Here is a 16,688-nt window from a genome sequence, read left to right on the forward strand (position 1 = left end):
TAAATTATTAATCTTTTTATTTCAGGGATTTTTACAAATCAGTGGAAAAAAATACTAAAATCCAATAGTAAATAGGCAAGGAACATAAGTATCCTTTGAAAAAGGTAAACAGAGGACAATGAACATATTTTTTAACAATTGAACTTTCTGGTAATCAAAGAAATATAAATTCAGTCTGCAAGATAACTTTTTTTTCTTGCTCATCATGTTGGCAAACTTTTTTTTCAAAGATAATAATGGATGCTACTGAGGGTGGGTCATACCTTACTGGTGAGCATCTAAATTTGCACATCTGTCTGAAAACCATTTTGTCGGTATGCCTTAAATGGCTTCGAGATACTTATACCCTTTGACCCAGTAATTGCCGGTCTAGGAACCTTTCCCAAGGTTGCAGGGATGTTAGGGTGCTCAGTGCTGCTTCTGGCATGGGCCCTGCTCCACCCCACCGCCCAGCAATACTTTCTTCACCTTCTCAGTCTTACAGACTCACCCAGGATATTGGAGACAATACTGCTCAGAGCTGTAAAAGCTTATCTCCAGTGGAAAGGGGAAGCCTCTCTCTGTGACTTGGGAGGGTTTTAAACGCTCACCCCCAGCCTGAAGAAGGGGCACGCTCACTGGAGGGTGAGGGGAAGAAATTATGGCCAGAAGCACAAAGGGCAGTGAGCCTGGGAAGTGAGAGTGGAGGGGGAAATGAGACCGAGACCATCCTGAATTAAGGAAGGGAAGTGGGTGAGAAGAAAGGGGGGACGTGCAGAAAACAGGATACACATAACAAAATTCTTGTTGGATGGAATAGGGGTGTTATCCTTTAAGTCTCTCTATATTTTTAATTTTTTCCAAGTTAAATGTAAAGTTATTTATAATATCCTAGTTTTATTTTTTCAATGCATAGAAAATAGACTGGAGAAAAAGGGGGGAATATACCTTTGAAGAAAGTTTTCATTTGCTGATTTTTCACTCATCTCTTATCATCTGCGAATACACGTTATCAGTCAACAATGTCAAGGGTTTCCAAAATCTGATGGCAGAAAAGTGTTACATTGAGAACTGCTGTCCACTCACTTGACTCATTCCCTTGGACTGGGGAAAAGATCTCTGTGGCCTGGGTGAATAACCGAACCCTGCCCCAGCTGCAGTCTTCCCTCCAGGCAGTGAGCATGCTGGATGCCTATCAAGGACGGTGGGGAGATGGCGATGCTGGGGAACATGGTGGGGCGGGTGAGTGAAGGGTCACTCTCATAAACAGCAGCTTGTTAGTTCTCAGAGCACTTATGTTGGGGGCCAGTTTTGAGACCCCCCAGTCTACTCTGCAGTTCCCCCATCTGTCTCTGGTTGACCTGAGGTACTCTGCTGTGTGTGTGTGGCGGGGGAGCCGGGGGGGAGACATGGCCAGTGGGAGGGCAGGGAGCAGCCTTAGTGCAGGTACAACCCCCTGGTGTCCCTTCATGCTGTGGGCAACTTTTTGAGCCCTCAAAGGTCACAGAAAGAGGAGGGTCTTGCTTCTGCTTGGGAATGGCCTTTCTCTGCCCAAATGTTCAAGCATTACCAGGCAGGCAGAACCAGGCTCTTCCCCAGCCATAAACAGTCCTTGAGTCTCTTAAAACATGTGAAATTGGACCCTGGGCTGGAAGGGGTGGACAAGGTCCACAGCTGATGTCCTCCTCCAAGGCTGCTACAGGCCAGGCCAGGGAGAGGGAGGCCTGAGCTGACTGCACAGTTGTTGCCGATTGTAGGAACTACACGGTGGTGAACGCGGAGAAGGGCCTCCTGGAAGTGCAGCGCGTGAGCTGTGCGGGCATGAAGCTGAGCTGCCAGCTCAAGGTCCAGAACTCTCTGTGGACGGCCACCGAGGTAACCACCCCTCTGCAGGGCTCTCATCGAGGTGGGCAACACCAGCCCCTGGGGGGGTCCCATTTAGCAACTAAATATGCAGGACACCCAGGTACATTTGAATTTCAGATTTAACCCCAGCCCACAACTGTGAGACCCCAGAGCAATGCCAGCAGCCCTGTGAACAAGCAGCATCTCTGGGATTCAGCTAAGTGTCAAGTGCAGAATCCCGGCAAGAGGAGAACCCCAGCAGGTTGGCAAAGTGACTGGGTTTCTTATAACATTGCCTGTCTACACAGCAAATCCACTCAGCTCTGAGGCCTCGCGCCTTCATGTAAAAAGGTCAGCAGAAGGTGCAAGGAACTGTCTTCTGAGAACTCCAGAGAGGAGTGCCCCAAAACAAATACTCTGAAGCTACTGGGTGGGGGTGTATGAACTGGTGTAGCCTTTCCAGATGGGAAGTATGGTTCAAATATGAATCAGAAATCTCAGAAATATTCGTACCACGTAAGCCTCTGCAATTTTAGCTTTAAGAGTTTGTTCTAAGGAAAAAACCAAGACACACACACGCACACACACTCAGACTAGATAGGTGTATAAGAATGCTCATTCCAGTATAATTCATAGTAGTAAAGACTTGAACAGAATAAACGTCTGACAACAGATGAGCCAAATTCTGGTACACCTGAGCGATAGACATGCATCATTCCCTCACAGACCAGGTAGGACAGGGCCTCTGCCTGCACTGATAGTCCTGGGAGAAGAAAAGTGTGGAGACAGCATAGAAGTGTGGTCCCACTGTTGGGGACGCGCACACACACCAATACCCACGGAAAACTGAAAGTCTGGGCCCCAAATCCCAAACGTGGCTTTCTCTGGGTATTGGAGTATGGGCGATTTTGTTTTTCTTCAGAATATTCTGTAGTTTTCCAAGTTTTTACAAAGAACAGAAATATGAAAACAACCAACCAGAAAGCCTCAATAAGTTACTTTCCAAGGCGTAAAGGGCCTTCTGAGACCGAGTGCACCCTAGGAACCGGCAGGCCTATTGCAGCCCAGCTCTCATGGTTGTTTTTTGTTTGCTTTGCTTTGGTTTTTTAAGTCTTTATTGAATTTGTTACAATATTGCTTCTGTTTTATGTTTTGGTTTTTTGGCCGTGAGGCATGTGGGATCTTAGCTCCCTGACCAGGGATCGAATCCGCGCCCCCTGCATTGGAAGGCGAAGTCTTAACCACTGGACCGCCAGGGAAGTCCCCCAGCTCTCATGTTGACTGTCTCCTCTGCAGGACCAGAAGATCTACATCTACAGCCTCAAGGGCATGTGTCCCTTGAACACGCCCCAACGGGCTTTGGACACCCCAGCCATCGTCACCTGCTTCTTGGCGGTGCCTGTTATAAAAAAGGTGAGGTAAGGGGGAGGTGGTGCCTAGGTCTCTGATTCTCTCTTCCCCGTTCCATTGGGCTGGTGGGGAGGGAGAGAGCCATGCTCTTCTGGATCACCAAGCCTAGGTCACAGTCAGCCTTAGAGAGACAGGAGATCGGGGCCATCATTAGTGGGCTAAGTGGAAGGCTTGCATTCTGCATGCAAATGCCACAGCCCCAGTTCAGGTGAGATGCTTTTCTGGTGCAAGTGGTGTCAAGGAGCAGTTGCATGTGTGCCCTTCCCCTTCTGAGAGCAGGGGCCTCAGGAGCCTGGCCCAGCACCTCCCACAGCCACTTGGTCACCGGGCCCTGGCAGGCCCCCACCCCTGTCGGGCAGCCAGCTCCCCTCCCCCTTCAGGTCTGCCTCCTCTGGAGTGCTCAGCCTCAGTTCCAGAACTCAGTCCCTCTTTGTCCAGCGTGGCCGTGAGACTCATCACCTCAACTTCTAGCCCCTGCCTTTCTCAGATGAATCTGCGAGTGGTGCCCTCCCCAGCCCTGGGCCCCGGCAGTGCTGCTGATCCTCAGGATCAGACCCAGCCCACAGGGCCGGCCAGGGCTCACCCCCCGCTGCCCCCTCACACCCCTCCCCACCCAGCACCGCACTCTGAGCAGGCCCTTCCCTCCAGAATTGACCCTGCCGCTCAACACCTCTTCCTCTTCATTTCTGAAGATCAAGCGCCATGACCACCCCCGCAAGAAGCTGCCCCTACCCTCGCCCCAGCTCCTCAGCGGCGTCCCCAAGGCTTCTCTGGCCTCCAGAACCCCTTTGTGGGCCCTGAGGCCCCTGTTTGTGCAGCTCCCTGCTCGAAAGGTCATTATTGGTGAGGCTTTGTTAAAACATGTCGGCTATTATCATCTGATTCCAGTTCTCCCATCTGCAAAATGGGTGTAAAAGAGATTGAGAGGAGGATCTCTGGGCATAACGTACCCAAAGCTCTGGACCAGCACACTGCGTAAATTTGAGCATTATTACTACTTCCTGACAATGGTGAAATATATGCACTCTCCTCTCCACCCCTCTACAGTTTCATTTCTTAAGAAACTGAGATCAGGGACTTCCCTGGTGGCTCAGTTGTTTAGAATCCGCCTGCCAGTGCAGGGGACATGGGTTCGATCCCTGGGCCAGGAAGATCCCACATGCTGCACGCGGAGCAACTAAGCCCATGTGCCACAACTACTGAGCCTCTGTGCCACAACTACTGAAGCCCCCGTACCTAGAGCCCATGCTCCGCAACAAGAGAAGCCACTGCAATGAGAAACCCACGCACCACAACGAAGAGTAGCCCCCGCTTGCCACAACTAGAGAAAGCCCGCACACAGCAGCGAACACCCAACACAGCCAAAAATAAATAAATAAATAAATTTATTTTTAAAAAAATAGAAACTGAAATCAACCTTAGAGTCATTTTTGACTGTGGCCCCCCGGGCAACTGGGGAGCTCGGGACCTGGTTGCACTGAAGCACAGAACTCAACACAAAGTGTTATTTAAAGCCATGGCTGGCCAGAGCCCCAAGCCAGGGCACCACCACCCGCTCGACCGGCTGGAATAAAGCTGGCTCTGTGCAGAGCCTCCCTGCCAGTCTGCCCCTCAGAGGCCATGCTGCCCTGTGGCCACGGATGACAGACCCCTGCATTCTTGCATGCGGACATCCACACCCATCTGGGATGTGGGACTCACCGCCTGGCTGGGGCCCAGAGCCAGGACTGATAGAGACCTTGCTCCTATTTGCTTTGGCTGTTTTCTTTCCTTGAATCCTGAAGATGGATTTCAGTAAGCTAGAGGCTGGTTCACTTATCACCTTGGACAGCCCAACTTCCCAGCTCCCAACAAGGGGGCTTTCTGCTGCTCACCTTCCCTGGCACAAGGCTCACGTCTCTGCTCTCTCCCGTCTCTGGCTTTGTTCTCCTGAACTCTTCCTGGCCACCCCCCAACCCCACTCAGGCGTCTAGGCTGCTAAGCTGCTCTCCATTCCCAGCTCCGCACAGATGCTCCAAGGAGACCTGGGCTGGGCCCAGCATTCAGCACAGTCTCTGCAACTTTGGCCTCTGCCTGATGACCTCTGGTGGTTGTAGAAGAGCACATGCTTCATTGTGGGGGCAGGAGACACCCCAAGACCCCATCAATGCCTAAATCACAGGCATTTCAGAGTAGATGTGGTAAGCAGGGAATGTGGCATAGTGGCCAAAAAGTGCCTCCACAAGAGGGTTGAATTCGGAAGTGATTTCTTCAAGAATTAGTTCAGCAGCACGTGTTGTGACTTGAGCATAAAACTGGGGGGAGTCACAGAGGTGACTGGGACTCGGCCCTTCCCTGTGCAGGCCAGTGCCGGGGGCAGTGGTGGGCACGCAGACCCAGGCCTGCTCTTATGGAGCACCCGGCTTGTGGTGCAGCAGGCAGGAGGCCAAGAGCAGACCCATAGGGTGTCCACAACTGTTGTCACCTTAAGGAGCAGAGTTCAGGGGAAGGAGGGCACCACATCATGCCTCAGAAGGAGGCCCTGGTGACCTGAAGGAGAAGGCAGTTCCCTCCTGCTGGCATTGCAAGAAGCCCAGGCTGACCAAAGACGAGCCGTGTGGTCCAGGCAACATGTGCCCCTTGCTCGGGTGCCATGGACCTTTTTCCTCCTGCTCACAGGAGGGGGGATGGGTGTGGCTTTTCTGGGCCTGAGCTGCACCTCCTTTGGGAGCATACCCAGAAGCTCCCGCTGGCAGCCGCTGCCTTTTTAGGAGCTGGCTTCTCCAGGAAGTGCTGATAGAAAGCACATGCCCACCTAGAGTACGTGCAGAGATGAGTCTTGCACCGACTGTTTCTCTCCCGGGTGCGCGAGACGCAAGGGCATCAAGCATCCCTGTCTTCTCCCCGCAGAATTCCTACCTGGTGCTGGCAGGCCTGGCTGATGGACTTGTGGCGGTGTTTCCCATGGTGCACGGCGCCCCAGACCACAGCTGCTCCTACCTGTGCTCACACACAGCCAACAGGTCCAAGTTCAGCATCCCAGACGAAGACGCGAGGCAGAACCCCTACCCCGTGAAGGCCATGGAGGTGGTCAACAGTGGATCTGAGGTCTGGTATAGCAACGGGCCGGGCCTGCTGGTCATCGACTGCGTGGCCCTGGAGATCAGCAGGCGGCTGGAGCCCTACTCAGCCCCTTCGGTGGTCACGTCAGTCGTGTGTGGCTCTGAGTGCCACGGGGAGGAGGTCGTCTGGTGCCTGGACGACAGGGCCAACTGCTTGGTGATGTACCACTCCGCCACCTACAAGCTGTGCGCCCGATACTTCTGCGGGGACCCCAGCCCCCTCAGGGATGTGTTTCCCGTGCACCTAATGGGCCCGGAGCCCCTGGACTGCTCCACAGCCAGCCCGAAGGAGCCCAAGAAGGACTCCATTGCAGACATGAGCATCATGTACAGCGAGGAGCTGGGCACGCAGATCCTGACCCACCAGGACTCGCTGACCGACTACTGCTCTATGTCCTCCTACTCCTCATCTCCACCCCACCAGGTGCCCACATCCCTTTCAAGCCTACCTTGCTCCCCCACAAGCTCTTCCAGCTTGCCTTTCTCCACTGACTGCGAGGACACCAGCAGGCTGCTCGAGCCCACCACAGGCTCTGACAGGTCTGAGCATGACCTGAGCCCCGTGGATGGCGAGGCGTTCAGCCAGCACCTGCAGGCTGTGAAGATCCTTGCCGTGAAAGATGTCATCTGGGTCCCCAGGTAGGTTTCCCAACAGGGAGCGCCATCCTGCACCGCCCGCTGCTCTTGCTTTGGGGGCAGAGTGAGGGGAACCTTAAGGTACTGTCAAGATCCATCAGGAGCTATTCCCTCTCTTCTGGAACTGGAGGGAATCTCTTTAGCAAATCTAAGAAGGGCTGCACGAAAGCCCATCAGCCCTCCAGAGAGCTCAGGGCACCACAAAGGAGAGCCACGGTCAGGTTTCCTACTGGGAAAGGCCTCCTCGCCCTGCTCCGGGGCCCTCTCGGTAACTCAATCCATTTGCAGAAGCTGTGTTTGTTCCCGTGCCTTTCTGCACACCAGCTCTGTTTCCCCTGGAGAGCACAGCCCTAGACAAACAGTTCCCCTTCTGGGTTTTGGTTTCTTAGGCGTGGTGGAGATGTTATCGTCATTGGCTTGGAGAAGGATGCAGGAACCCAGCGGGGCCGAGTCATCGCTGTCTTGAAAGCCCGAGAGCTGACTCCGCACGGGTAAGACTGAGGGCAGCTCCTAGAGAACCCAGGGTGTGGCGTAGGGAATCGAGGCCTCACTGCCACCTCCCGGCATGATGGCCGCCACCCTTCTGTCCTCCACCGATAAACATGGTGTCCCCCACTGTGGCCATAGACGGAGGACGAACAGGCAGCTCCTAGGGGATCAGCAAATACCAGCTGAACCGGCCATCACCCACTGGTCATGGCTGCCTGTTTTGGGGGTGCCCAGAGCACCTGTGGACCAACTGCCCTGCCTGGGGTATGCCTCCAGTGCCCAAGCTCAGCTGCAGTTGAAATGGGGATCCAGTTGATTCCCCGTCCCTCCTGCCAAACAGGAGAGCCCTTCCTGAGGCGCCTCTCCTCCCATACAGCACCAGGTGGAGCCGCGCAGCCAGACCACACCAACCTTTGCCATGCCCACCCTCGCCATGCCCATTCCCAGGCTCAGCTGCACCCATCTGCTGGGGGTCCCACCAGGAGGCAGGCCAGACTCCATTGTGAGGGTCATGCTGGGCAGGACAGCCTGTCCAGACACAGTCTGCCTGACTATAGAGATGGGAGGCTGGTGCCAGCCAGTGTTCCTGGAGTTGTCAGGCAGCTGGCAATGTCCACACCCCTCACTTTGCTGAGTCCCACGTGGTTAATCTGCCTTATGGAGAAATTGCATTCAGCCTGTTTTCCCCGGAGAAGGATGATGACAGAGGAAATGTCTGTGGCACCCGGGCCAGTGACCCTTGCCCTGCAAGTGATACTGGAGACAAGATCTGGGTTTGCTGCTGAGCACCAGCTGAGTTTGTGGGCGGCAGTAGTTCCCAGGTCACAGGTCAGGCTTCCAGGGAAGCAGGCAGGGCCGGCTCTGTAGAGCCTGGGCCTGTTGACCTCAGAGTGCCCACCATTAGTTCCCCTGAATTTTCTCCTGGTGTTGTTTTTCCTATTTGCCCTCCTGTAGGGAGAAAGCAGGCCAGGCAGCCAGCCAAAGGGAGGCCAGCTTTTTGAGATGCACCTGAGACGTTTATTCCCTTGGCAAATAGCTACCAAGTGTCCGAGACATGCAAGGCCTGAGGGAGTGGAGGCCCCTGCACATCCCAGTTTACATGCTGGCCTCAGTGCCAGGCAGGGCACACGGGGCAGAGGGAGGAGATGCAGGCAGTGTGTGCTCGGAGGTGGGACACACAGCCCCGCAGAGGCCCAGAAGGAAACTTGCAGTGTATGCCCGGATCATGCAAAACAATCCACAGGCTCAAAAAAAATGTACATAGTTAGGACTTGTTGGTACAGGTTTTTCGCCTAATATATTGCCCTGTATTTCCTAAGCATGTGGAAACTTAGAAAGGGAGAAGAATCATGCCTGGGCTGGGTGGCAAGGAAATTGAGTTAACGCTTAAAATCTGTCATGGACCATTGATGAGCAAGAATTATTAGGTAGAATTGATAATTCTGTCCTCCCTCAGCATCTGCCGGGGATTTGCTTCCAGGACCTCTGCAGATACAAAAATCCGAGGATGCTCAAGTCCTTACATGTAAAATGGCACAGTACAGTCAGCCCTCCGTATTTGAGGATGCCAAACCTGTGGACACAGAGGGCTGACCATTTTTTTCTGGGCTCTTTGGGGTCTGAGGTGCATTAGGGAGGATACCTGCTCTGAGGTGAACCTGAAATGATGCCCTAGGCCCCTTTTTAGACTTTAGAAAGACTGCCCACAGGCTGGACCACAGAGAGAGAAGCAGTGTGTCCCAGCACATCGGTGGTGCCAGGCTGGGGTGCACAGATGCCCCCTTAACCAGGCTATGTCCTCCGAAAAGGTGCAGGGTGAGGGTCACAGCCCCGACCAAGTGGGGACCCCTGTGGGTTTTCTCAGACCCCCTCTCTCTGCAGGGTGCTTGTGGATGCTGCCGTAGTGGCAAAGGACACAGTTGTGTGCGGCTTTGAGAACGAAAAACTGGAGTGGTGCCTGGCTGTCTGGAGGGGCTGGGGCACCCGGGAGTTTGATGTTTTCTACCAGTCCTATGAGGAGCTGGGCAGGCTGGAGAATTGCATGCGGAAGAGAAGGTAATTCCTGTGAAATGAACATTTCTCGGACCTGGCCAGCATGGGCCAGCAGCCTGACCTCTCCACCTGCAGCCTGCAGCCCTCTAAGGACCCAGGAAGCAGACTGGGTTCTCCTCTGAACCACTTGCTGCTAAGAAGTACTGAGAAGTTCCCACCCCGCCCAGGTCGGTGGGGGTGGGTTGAGGGTTCTCCTATTCTAGGGCTGAGTTCCCTGGATACCCCCATCCCCCCAATGCTGGTTTTACAGACGGTGGAGTCTGATTGGACCAAAGTCCCCCTGCCTCTTCCATCCACTCTCAGGGCTGGGCTGGGTCACACGAAGTGGGGCTGGGCCTTGCTGGCATAATGGGCCTCCCCACTTTCACCCCCAGGTCTGGGGTGGAATTACACTAGGGGCTCTCAGTTGGGGAGCAGTTCGGGGCAGGGAGGGAGGAGGGCTGTGACCCCTGTCCCTTCCCCCGGTGGCTCCCAGGCTCTCAGCACATTTCTCAAGCTCCTGAGTCCCCGGGGCCCGGGGCCCCGCTCGGGCAGGCTAAGATCAGATGTCCCCGCTTGGGAAAGTCTCTGTGTGAAAAGCCTTAGAAGGACCCCAGCGAGGAGCACTACCCAATCTGGGGAATGAATGAGTTTCTTTAAGTGACAGGGCTGGAAAACCAAGAGCCAACACAGGGCCGAGAGCACCGACTCAGCCTTTACATTCCTCTCCTGTCGACAGAAAGCAGAGAGACTCAATCATCAGGACTTGAGAAAGGGCCTGTGTTTACAGCTCTGTGAAATAAATTTGGATGCAGCTGGAGCATAAACCCTGTTTGTTTGCACATAATAATCTTGTTTATCACTTTAACAAATTAAGTCATATCTCAATGGTTAGGACTCTGATTGTGAAATCACATCATATGAGGCTTATATCAAATTATGTATTTACTATGCACCACATACAGCAGAGTAAAAAAGTGAAATTGTTAACAGGGGGATGTATGGGTATGATGGCAAGAAGTTTCATAAATTACGCACACACTTGCATGTACACACCTATGCACACATGTTCACATCGTTACCAAGAGTAACCATTTGAGGCTGCTTAACACAGAACAGGAGTGTGAATGTGAGATCATCCTCCAGTACAAGCTGTTGACCTTTTTCTAAAATTAAATGATAAAAATCAAACTTAAGATTTTGCTGGTGTATGTGGGCAAATGTGATTCCTTTCATCTCAAGAGTGAAGTCATGGCTTTCTGTCTGTAGAGTACATGTAATAACAGCGCAGACTCTTCCCAGCCAGGCCCACTCACTGCCCCAGTGGAAGGAGCAGCCCCTCCTTGGCCCATGGCAAGGCTGCCCCTAAGCAGTTTCCGTGGGCAGAGATGGGCTGTGGTCTCCCCACTTCCTTTTAATGGCCTCAGGGGGGCTAAGGGTCTGAGCCTCCCCATGTCACAGCCATTAGCCCCTCAGCAGGTTCTTGGAGGTCACCACTCCCCTTTCTTCTCATCTCCGCACCCCACAGCTGCTTAGTTAACTTCTCAAATGCAAACTGAGTCCTACGCCTCCTCTGCCCCAAACCTGTGGTTCACATCCCCCGCAGCCAGACTGCTCCGAGACACTCAGGGCCCCACGATTGGGCCCCAGCCTGCCTTTCCACGCTCGCCCAGCCCCAGGACTAGCACAAGCTGCAGTGAGCGGAGGCAGGAGCTCAGGTCGTGGCCTCTCAGAGCCAGCTGAGGGGGCTTCTTCACGAACTTAGAAACCATACGGAAATGGTCCATGAACTTGAATACCTAAAACTTAGACACTTAAGTGGAAAAATTACCACGAACTCAAAAGATGGACAGTCAGTCAGGAAAAATATATTTGTAACAAAAATGAGAGACAAATAGTTGGTTTATCTTTTAAACGAAGAGTTTGTACCTATCGATGAAAAAGAGAAAACGTGAGAGGAAAACAGGTAGAAGATATAACACTCAGCCTCACCCAACAGTAAGATGATAGTCATGGAGACAACAATAAAATGCTATTTACAGCGGGGAGGGCGGACAAGGCATAGCATCAGAGGCGTGGGTACCCATCGAAGCAACTGGGGTATTAGCAAAGGGTATTAGATGATCTATTTTTTTATTTTTATTTTTAAATTTATTTATATATATATATATATATATATATATATATATATATATATATATATATATATATATATATATATATATATATATATTTGGCTCCACTGCGTCTTTGTTGCTGTGGGCGAGCTTTCTCTAGTTGCAGCAAGCGGGGATTACTTACTCTTTGTTGCGGTCTGCGGGCTTCTCATTGCCATGGCTTCTCTTGTCACAGAGCACAGGCTCTAGGGCATGTAGTCTTCAGTAGTTGTGGTGCGCGGGCTTCAGTAGTTGTGGCTCACAGGCTCTAGAGCACAAGCTCAGTAGTTGTGGTGCACGGGCTTAGTTGCTCCACGGTATATGGGATTTTCCCCGACCATGGATTGAACCCGTGTCCCCTGCACTGGCAGGCACATTCTTAGCCACTGCGCCACCAGGGAAGTCCCTGATCTAACTGTCTTTAAAAATCACTTTGGCTGCTGAGTGGAGGATGGACTAAAGGGGAGGCACTCTACAATGGGGCCGCTCCTTCAAGGGCATTTGGGCTGTATCTACCTAAATTTCAAACACACATACCCTAAGACCCTACCCTAGCAGTCCCACTAAATATTTGATCCTTAACTTCTGTGAAAATGTTCCAAGATATAGAACAAGGATGTCATTGCAACATTGCTTACAATGGACCCAAACAAGTGACAGCCTAAACCTCTATCAGGAAGGAAGTTGTATAATGCCTGTACCTCCAATAGTACCACACTCTGCAGCCTTTCAGAAATGGGGCAGTGCTAATGGTGCTGGTCTGACCTGTCCTCCGAGGTAAAATAAATGCGTTGTTTTTATAAAAAGCGACTTGCAGTACAGTGTGTATAGAGTTACTACTTGCATTAAAAAAAAAAGTTGTACAGCTATATGTGCATTCACAGGGAAAATATCCTTGAGGATGCCCAGGAATCAGGTAGACATTTGTTGCCCCTGGGGAGGAGAACTGAGGAGTAGGCCCTTTGTTTTTACTTTATACCTTCCTCGGCACTGTTTGAATTGTAAAATAGCCTTCTTAGGAAGGTAAGCCAGGCTGGACCCAGGAAGGGCACACCTTGGCTTTGGTGTCAAGAGGTAATGGGAAGCCCCCCTATGTTCCCTCTCCTCCGTGGAGGCACCTGATCCCATCGAGGGGGTCAGGTCCCAGGGGCAGGGCCAACAATCTGTCATGTCCTTCTGACCCCGGGGCCGTGGCTGAACTAGAACTCACCCTGGCTGTCTTGTGGATGCAGGCAGAGTTCTGGGCTGAGGTCCAAGCAGAGGGACAGGCGTGAAGGGCTGGGGACAGTTGACCAAGATCAGTGGGCTCTGACCCCATTCCCCTCTTGCCAAGAGCACATGCAGTCCAGTTGCAGGTCAGACTCCTCCCCTAGCAGAGGGCAGCCCAGCCTTTTCCCGCCCTGCACCTGGGAAGCATCAGCCTTTCTGATGACTGGTTACCAGCTGCACCACCACCACCTTCCAGAGCCACCGATTGCTCAGACCCGCAGAGTCTCTGCAAGGACCCTGCCTGGTGGCAAGGGGGCGGGGGGAGCACACCAGACCCCACCTCCCTACACAGCGCCTTCGAGGCTGGGAGTACATGCTGCAAAAAGCTGTCAGTGAGCCCCAAAGGGGATGTGAGGTGACACACAAACTCCCCCAAGGCTCAGGAAAACCAGTGAACGTGGAAATCCTGCCCTGGAAGGATCCACATCTTCCAGCATGTCAGGGCCTGGGGCCTCAAGTTCTCTGCACCCCTTAGTACCTGACACTATTTCCCACCCTTGGCAGAATGGAGCAGTCAAAGGGAAATGGGGGAGGGGGTGTATTAGTTATAACAGCACTTGGAGAATCACAGAAACTGCTCGCTGCCCCCACTTCTGCTCAGTAACGGACCCTGCTTTTGTTGGTGCATCAGCTCCCAGCCTCCCTTACAGGGAGGGGTGGCCCTGGGACTGAGCCCAGCCAGGGACAGTGTGGAGATGCCTGAGTAGGACTTGGGGAAGGTCCATCAAAGGGCTGACTCATCAGGAGCCTCTTTGACCCTGCCCCTGCCTCCCTGGTCCTTGCTGGAGCAAGAGGGCAGGGCTCCCCTGGGGGTGCAGGGAGGACCTGGGAGAGAGATAGAGAGGCAACCCTCCACGCCAGCCCTGGCTGCCTCTCTTCAGGCTCCTTGTCACCTCATAGACAAGGAAAGTACTTTCTTGTTTAAGAAAATATTTTCCAGCTCTCTGTTACTAGGAGCCATATGCAATTCCTAAACTTCCAGGTACGTTTTCCACTAGCCGAAACAGAGCCCTGAGACCTAACAGGTAATGCTCTGGAGCTGGTCCTAACAAGCATCTGTTCAACTTTGGGCAGAGATACCTGAGCAACAAGGGACTGGAACATTCTGTGGCCAGACGAGCCTAAGAGCTTACTTCTGCATTGTGAGCGCTGGGTATGGCCTGTAGATCTTGTCCCTGGAGCAACCACAGTTACAGAGGGGGGTCTGGGGCTTCATCCTAGTTGTCCAAACGCCAAAACTAAGGCTGTGGCATCCTGCAAGTTTAAACCTTCTACCCCAGGCAAGCTACCCCTCCCCTGTGGCTCTGGTTTCTACTCCGTGAAATGGCCATGACAGGTCTTACCCTCCATCAGGTTTGGTTCGGGACCAAGAGAGATGAGTATGTGACAGTCCAGCCTCACCCCTGACCTAAGGCCAAGACTCCCTCCCTGCCCCCTAGTCATGATTACCATCTCCCCTACCTGGGATGGGTACCCAGGACCCTCACCCAGGGGGACACAAAAGTCCTCTCTGCGAACTGCTTAAGGGAAACACAAGCGGTTCTGTTCCTGTGAAACAGCCCAACTTTAAAAATAAATCTGTTTTTTTCTGAAGTATCAAGAAGACTTTTACTAACATCTTTATTTGAGAATTGAGTTAAGGTGTAACACACATCACAATAGATGAAAGCTGGTGTATGGATGTTAAGAAGGCAATAGGAGGGCTTCCCTGGTGGCGCAGTGGTTGAGAGTCCGCCTGCCGATGCAGGGGACACGGGTTTGTGCCCCGGTCCGGGAAGATCCCACATGCCGCGGAGCGGCTGGGCCCGTGAGCCATGGCTGCTGAGCCTGTGCGTCCGGAGCCTGTGCTCCGCAACGGGAGAGGCCACAACAGTGAGAGGCCCGCGTACCACAAAAAAAATAAATAAATAAATCAAAAGAAGGCAATAGGAATGTTTAGGAGTCCTGTTGGGAGCACATACTTTAAAAAACGAAATATGAGTAATGATAGGCACACAAATAAAATAAATTTCCACTTTGCCATCCATGGTCTGTGTCATCCTCAAGGCAATCACCAATGCTCCCCAATCTTCTGGGCCTGTGATCTGGCTGCATCTTCCACCCCCAGCCTTCAGGAGAGGCCATGTGACTAGTTCTGGCAAACAGGGCATGGGGTGAGTGGAAGGAGTGCCCATCACCTGGTGTGAGAGCACTGCGTTATCCGTGTGACACCCTCCAGGGTGCTCCCCACTCTGTCTCCAGGACCTGCAGCTATAGTTGGTCGTTGTTCAATCAGCCTGAGTCCTGGAGAGGTGACTCAGAGTGCCCCAACACCCCGCCATGGACACAGAGCAAGAGCAAGAAGTGAACCTTGTGGTTTGTTACCCAAGTTCACCTGGCCAACCTGCTTGATACAGGATGCCGACGTCCCACCCACCTCCATGCCCACCCCCCAGCAAACTCATACGTGGGTCTCACTCCCTTGGCACCAGGCTCCACGGTGCTATCCACTCTGCCTTGCTGTCTTCCCCAGACTGAGAGCTTCTCGAGAAAAGGGACAGGGAGGAGAGGTCTAAATGGGCAAAAAAGGCTCATCCTAAAAGAAAGGTAAGACATGGGGGAACAGCACCATAATCTGTGAAACTGGGAACATCCATGTGATATCACAGCCTTCAGTTGTGAGACCAAGAGTTGGGACACTTGGTTGCCTTGAGAGGTGAGTCAGATGGCTAGGATGGGCTTTTTAAATCATGAGTGTTACTTATTAAAAAAGTAAATCAAAACTAGTATATAAAATGGTCAAAAACATTTTGGAGCTCTGTCATTAAAAGTGGCTTATATAGTAGCCCTTTCATACCTCACCATTCTCACATATGCCTCTAGCTCTTAGATCTGGACCTACTGCACTTCTCCACCAAAGTGAAGCAGGGCTCTTTGGAAGGCAACTGATTCCATGTCTGCACACACTCACACACATACGCACAGACACATAAACACATGTACATACAAACACACACACACAAGCATACACACACTATTTAAATAGAATGGACCTGAGGCAAGCTGGATATCCAAGGATTTCAGGGGCAGCATTCAAAGGACAAAGGGGTCCACCTTAAAGGGAGGGGCTCACTCAGGCTGAGTTGTGATGATATGTTAACTAGTTAACTGAATAGTACGTGTTGGGGAACCATCGACCAAAACCACCCACCTTGACCAGGCACAGTGATAACCACTTGCATCAGCTGTCTTGCAACAGGAGGTCCTGATAAGGAACATGGTGCTGCCACCAAAAACCAGGAGAATATGGGAGGGGCTGAAAGGAGGGAGGAGACACCAGTCCATATGTCCTGCCAATCTCCCAGAATCCTTCTTTCTGGAATCCATCTTGGCTGAGATGTGAGCGCCACCAGGAAGAACCCTGAGTTAGACTGTGGGCCAAGTAAAGTGGCAAGAGACAACCCAGAAACTAATCCCATCACCCTAAAACCCGAGACTGCGAGCCACGTGGCAGAGCAGTCCTCCTGGGTCCCCTCACCCCGCTGCTCTCTGCCCAGGCGCCCCTTCCCAATAAAGTCTCTTGCTTTGTCAGCACGTGTCTCCTCGGACAATTCATTTCCGAGTGTTAGACAAGAGCCCACTCTTGGGCCCTGGAAGGGATCCCCCTTCCTGCAACACAAGTTGTTGGAATGATACTGTTACTGAGTCCAAGCTTGCTCTGCTCACCACACGACAAGCCAACAAGTCGGAGATGAGCTGTTGAGGCAAGGAAGACAACTTTATTCGGAAAGCT

General features: G+C 52.4%; 1 protein-coding gene across 4 annotated transcripts in view; it reads left to right on the forward strand.

The window, feature by feature from the left end:
• The window catches only part of LRRK1 (leucine rich repeat kinase 1), a 129,698-nt gene extending 119,011 nt beyond the window's left edge, over nucleotides 1–10,687 (forward strand). For 3 of the 4 annotated variants that reach the window (XM_060096920.1, XM_060096921.1, XM_060096922.1), the window contains exons 30-34: nucleotides 1,737–1,854; nucleotides 3,121–3,237; nucleotides 6,124–6,974; nucleotides 7,361–7,462; nucleotides 9,342–10,687. In XM_060096920.1, coding sequence (XP_059952903.1) covers nucleotides 1,737–1,854; nucleotides 3,121–3,237; nucleotides 6,124–6,974; nucleotides 7,361–7,462; nucleotides 9,342–9,519 — 1,366 coding nt within the window. In that variant the 3' untranslated portion in view covers nucleotides 9,520–10,687. Of the gene's footprint in view, nucleotides 1–1,736; nucleotides 1,855–1,962; nucleotides 2,082–3,120; nucleotides 3,238–6,123; nucleotides 6,975–7,360; nucleotides 7,463–9,341 lie in introns of those variants that run through there. The other variant, XM_060096923.1, reaches the window with a different exon arrangement.
• Nucleotides 10,688–16,688: the final 6,001 nt, after the last annotated feature.

Source organism: Mesoplodon densirostris, chromosome 4 (genome assembly GCF_025265405.1).
Source record: "Mesoplodon densirostris isolate mMesDen1 chromosome 4, mMesDen1 primary haplotype, whole genome shotgun sequence".
In the NCBI taxonomy this organism is placed as follows: Eukaryota; Metazoa; Chordata; class Mammalia; order Artiodactyla; family Ziphiidae; genus Mesoplodon; species Mesoplodon densirostris.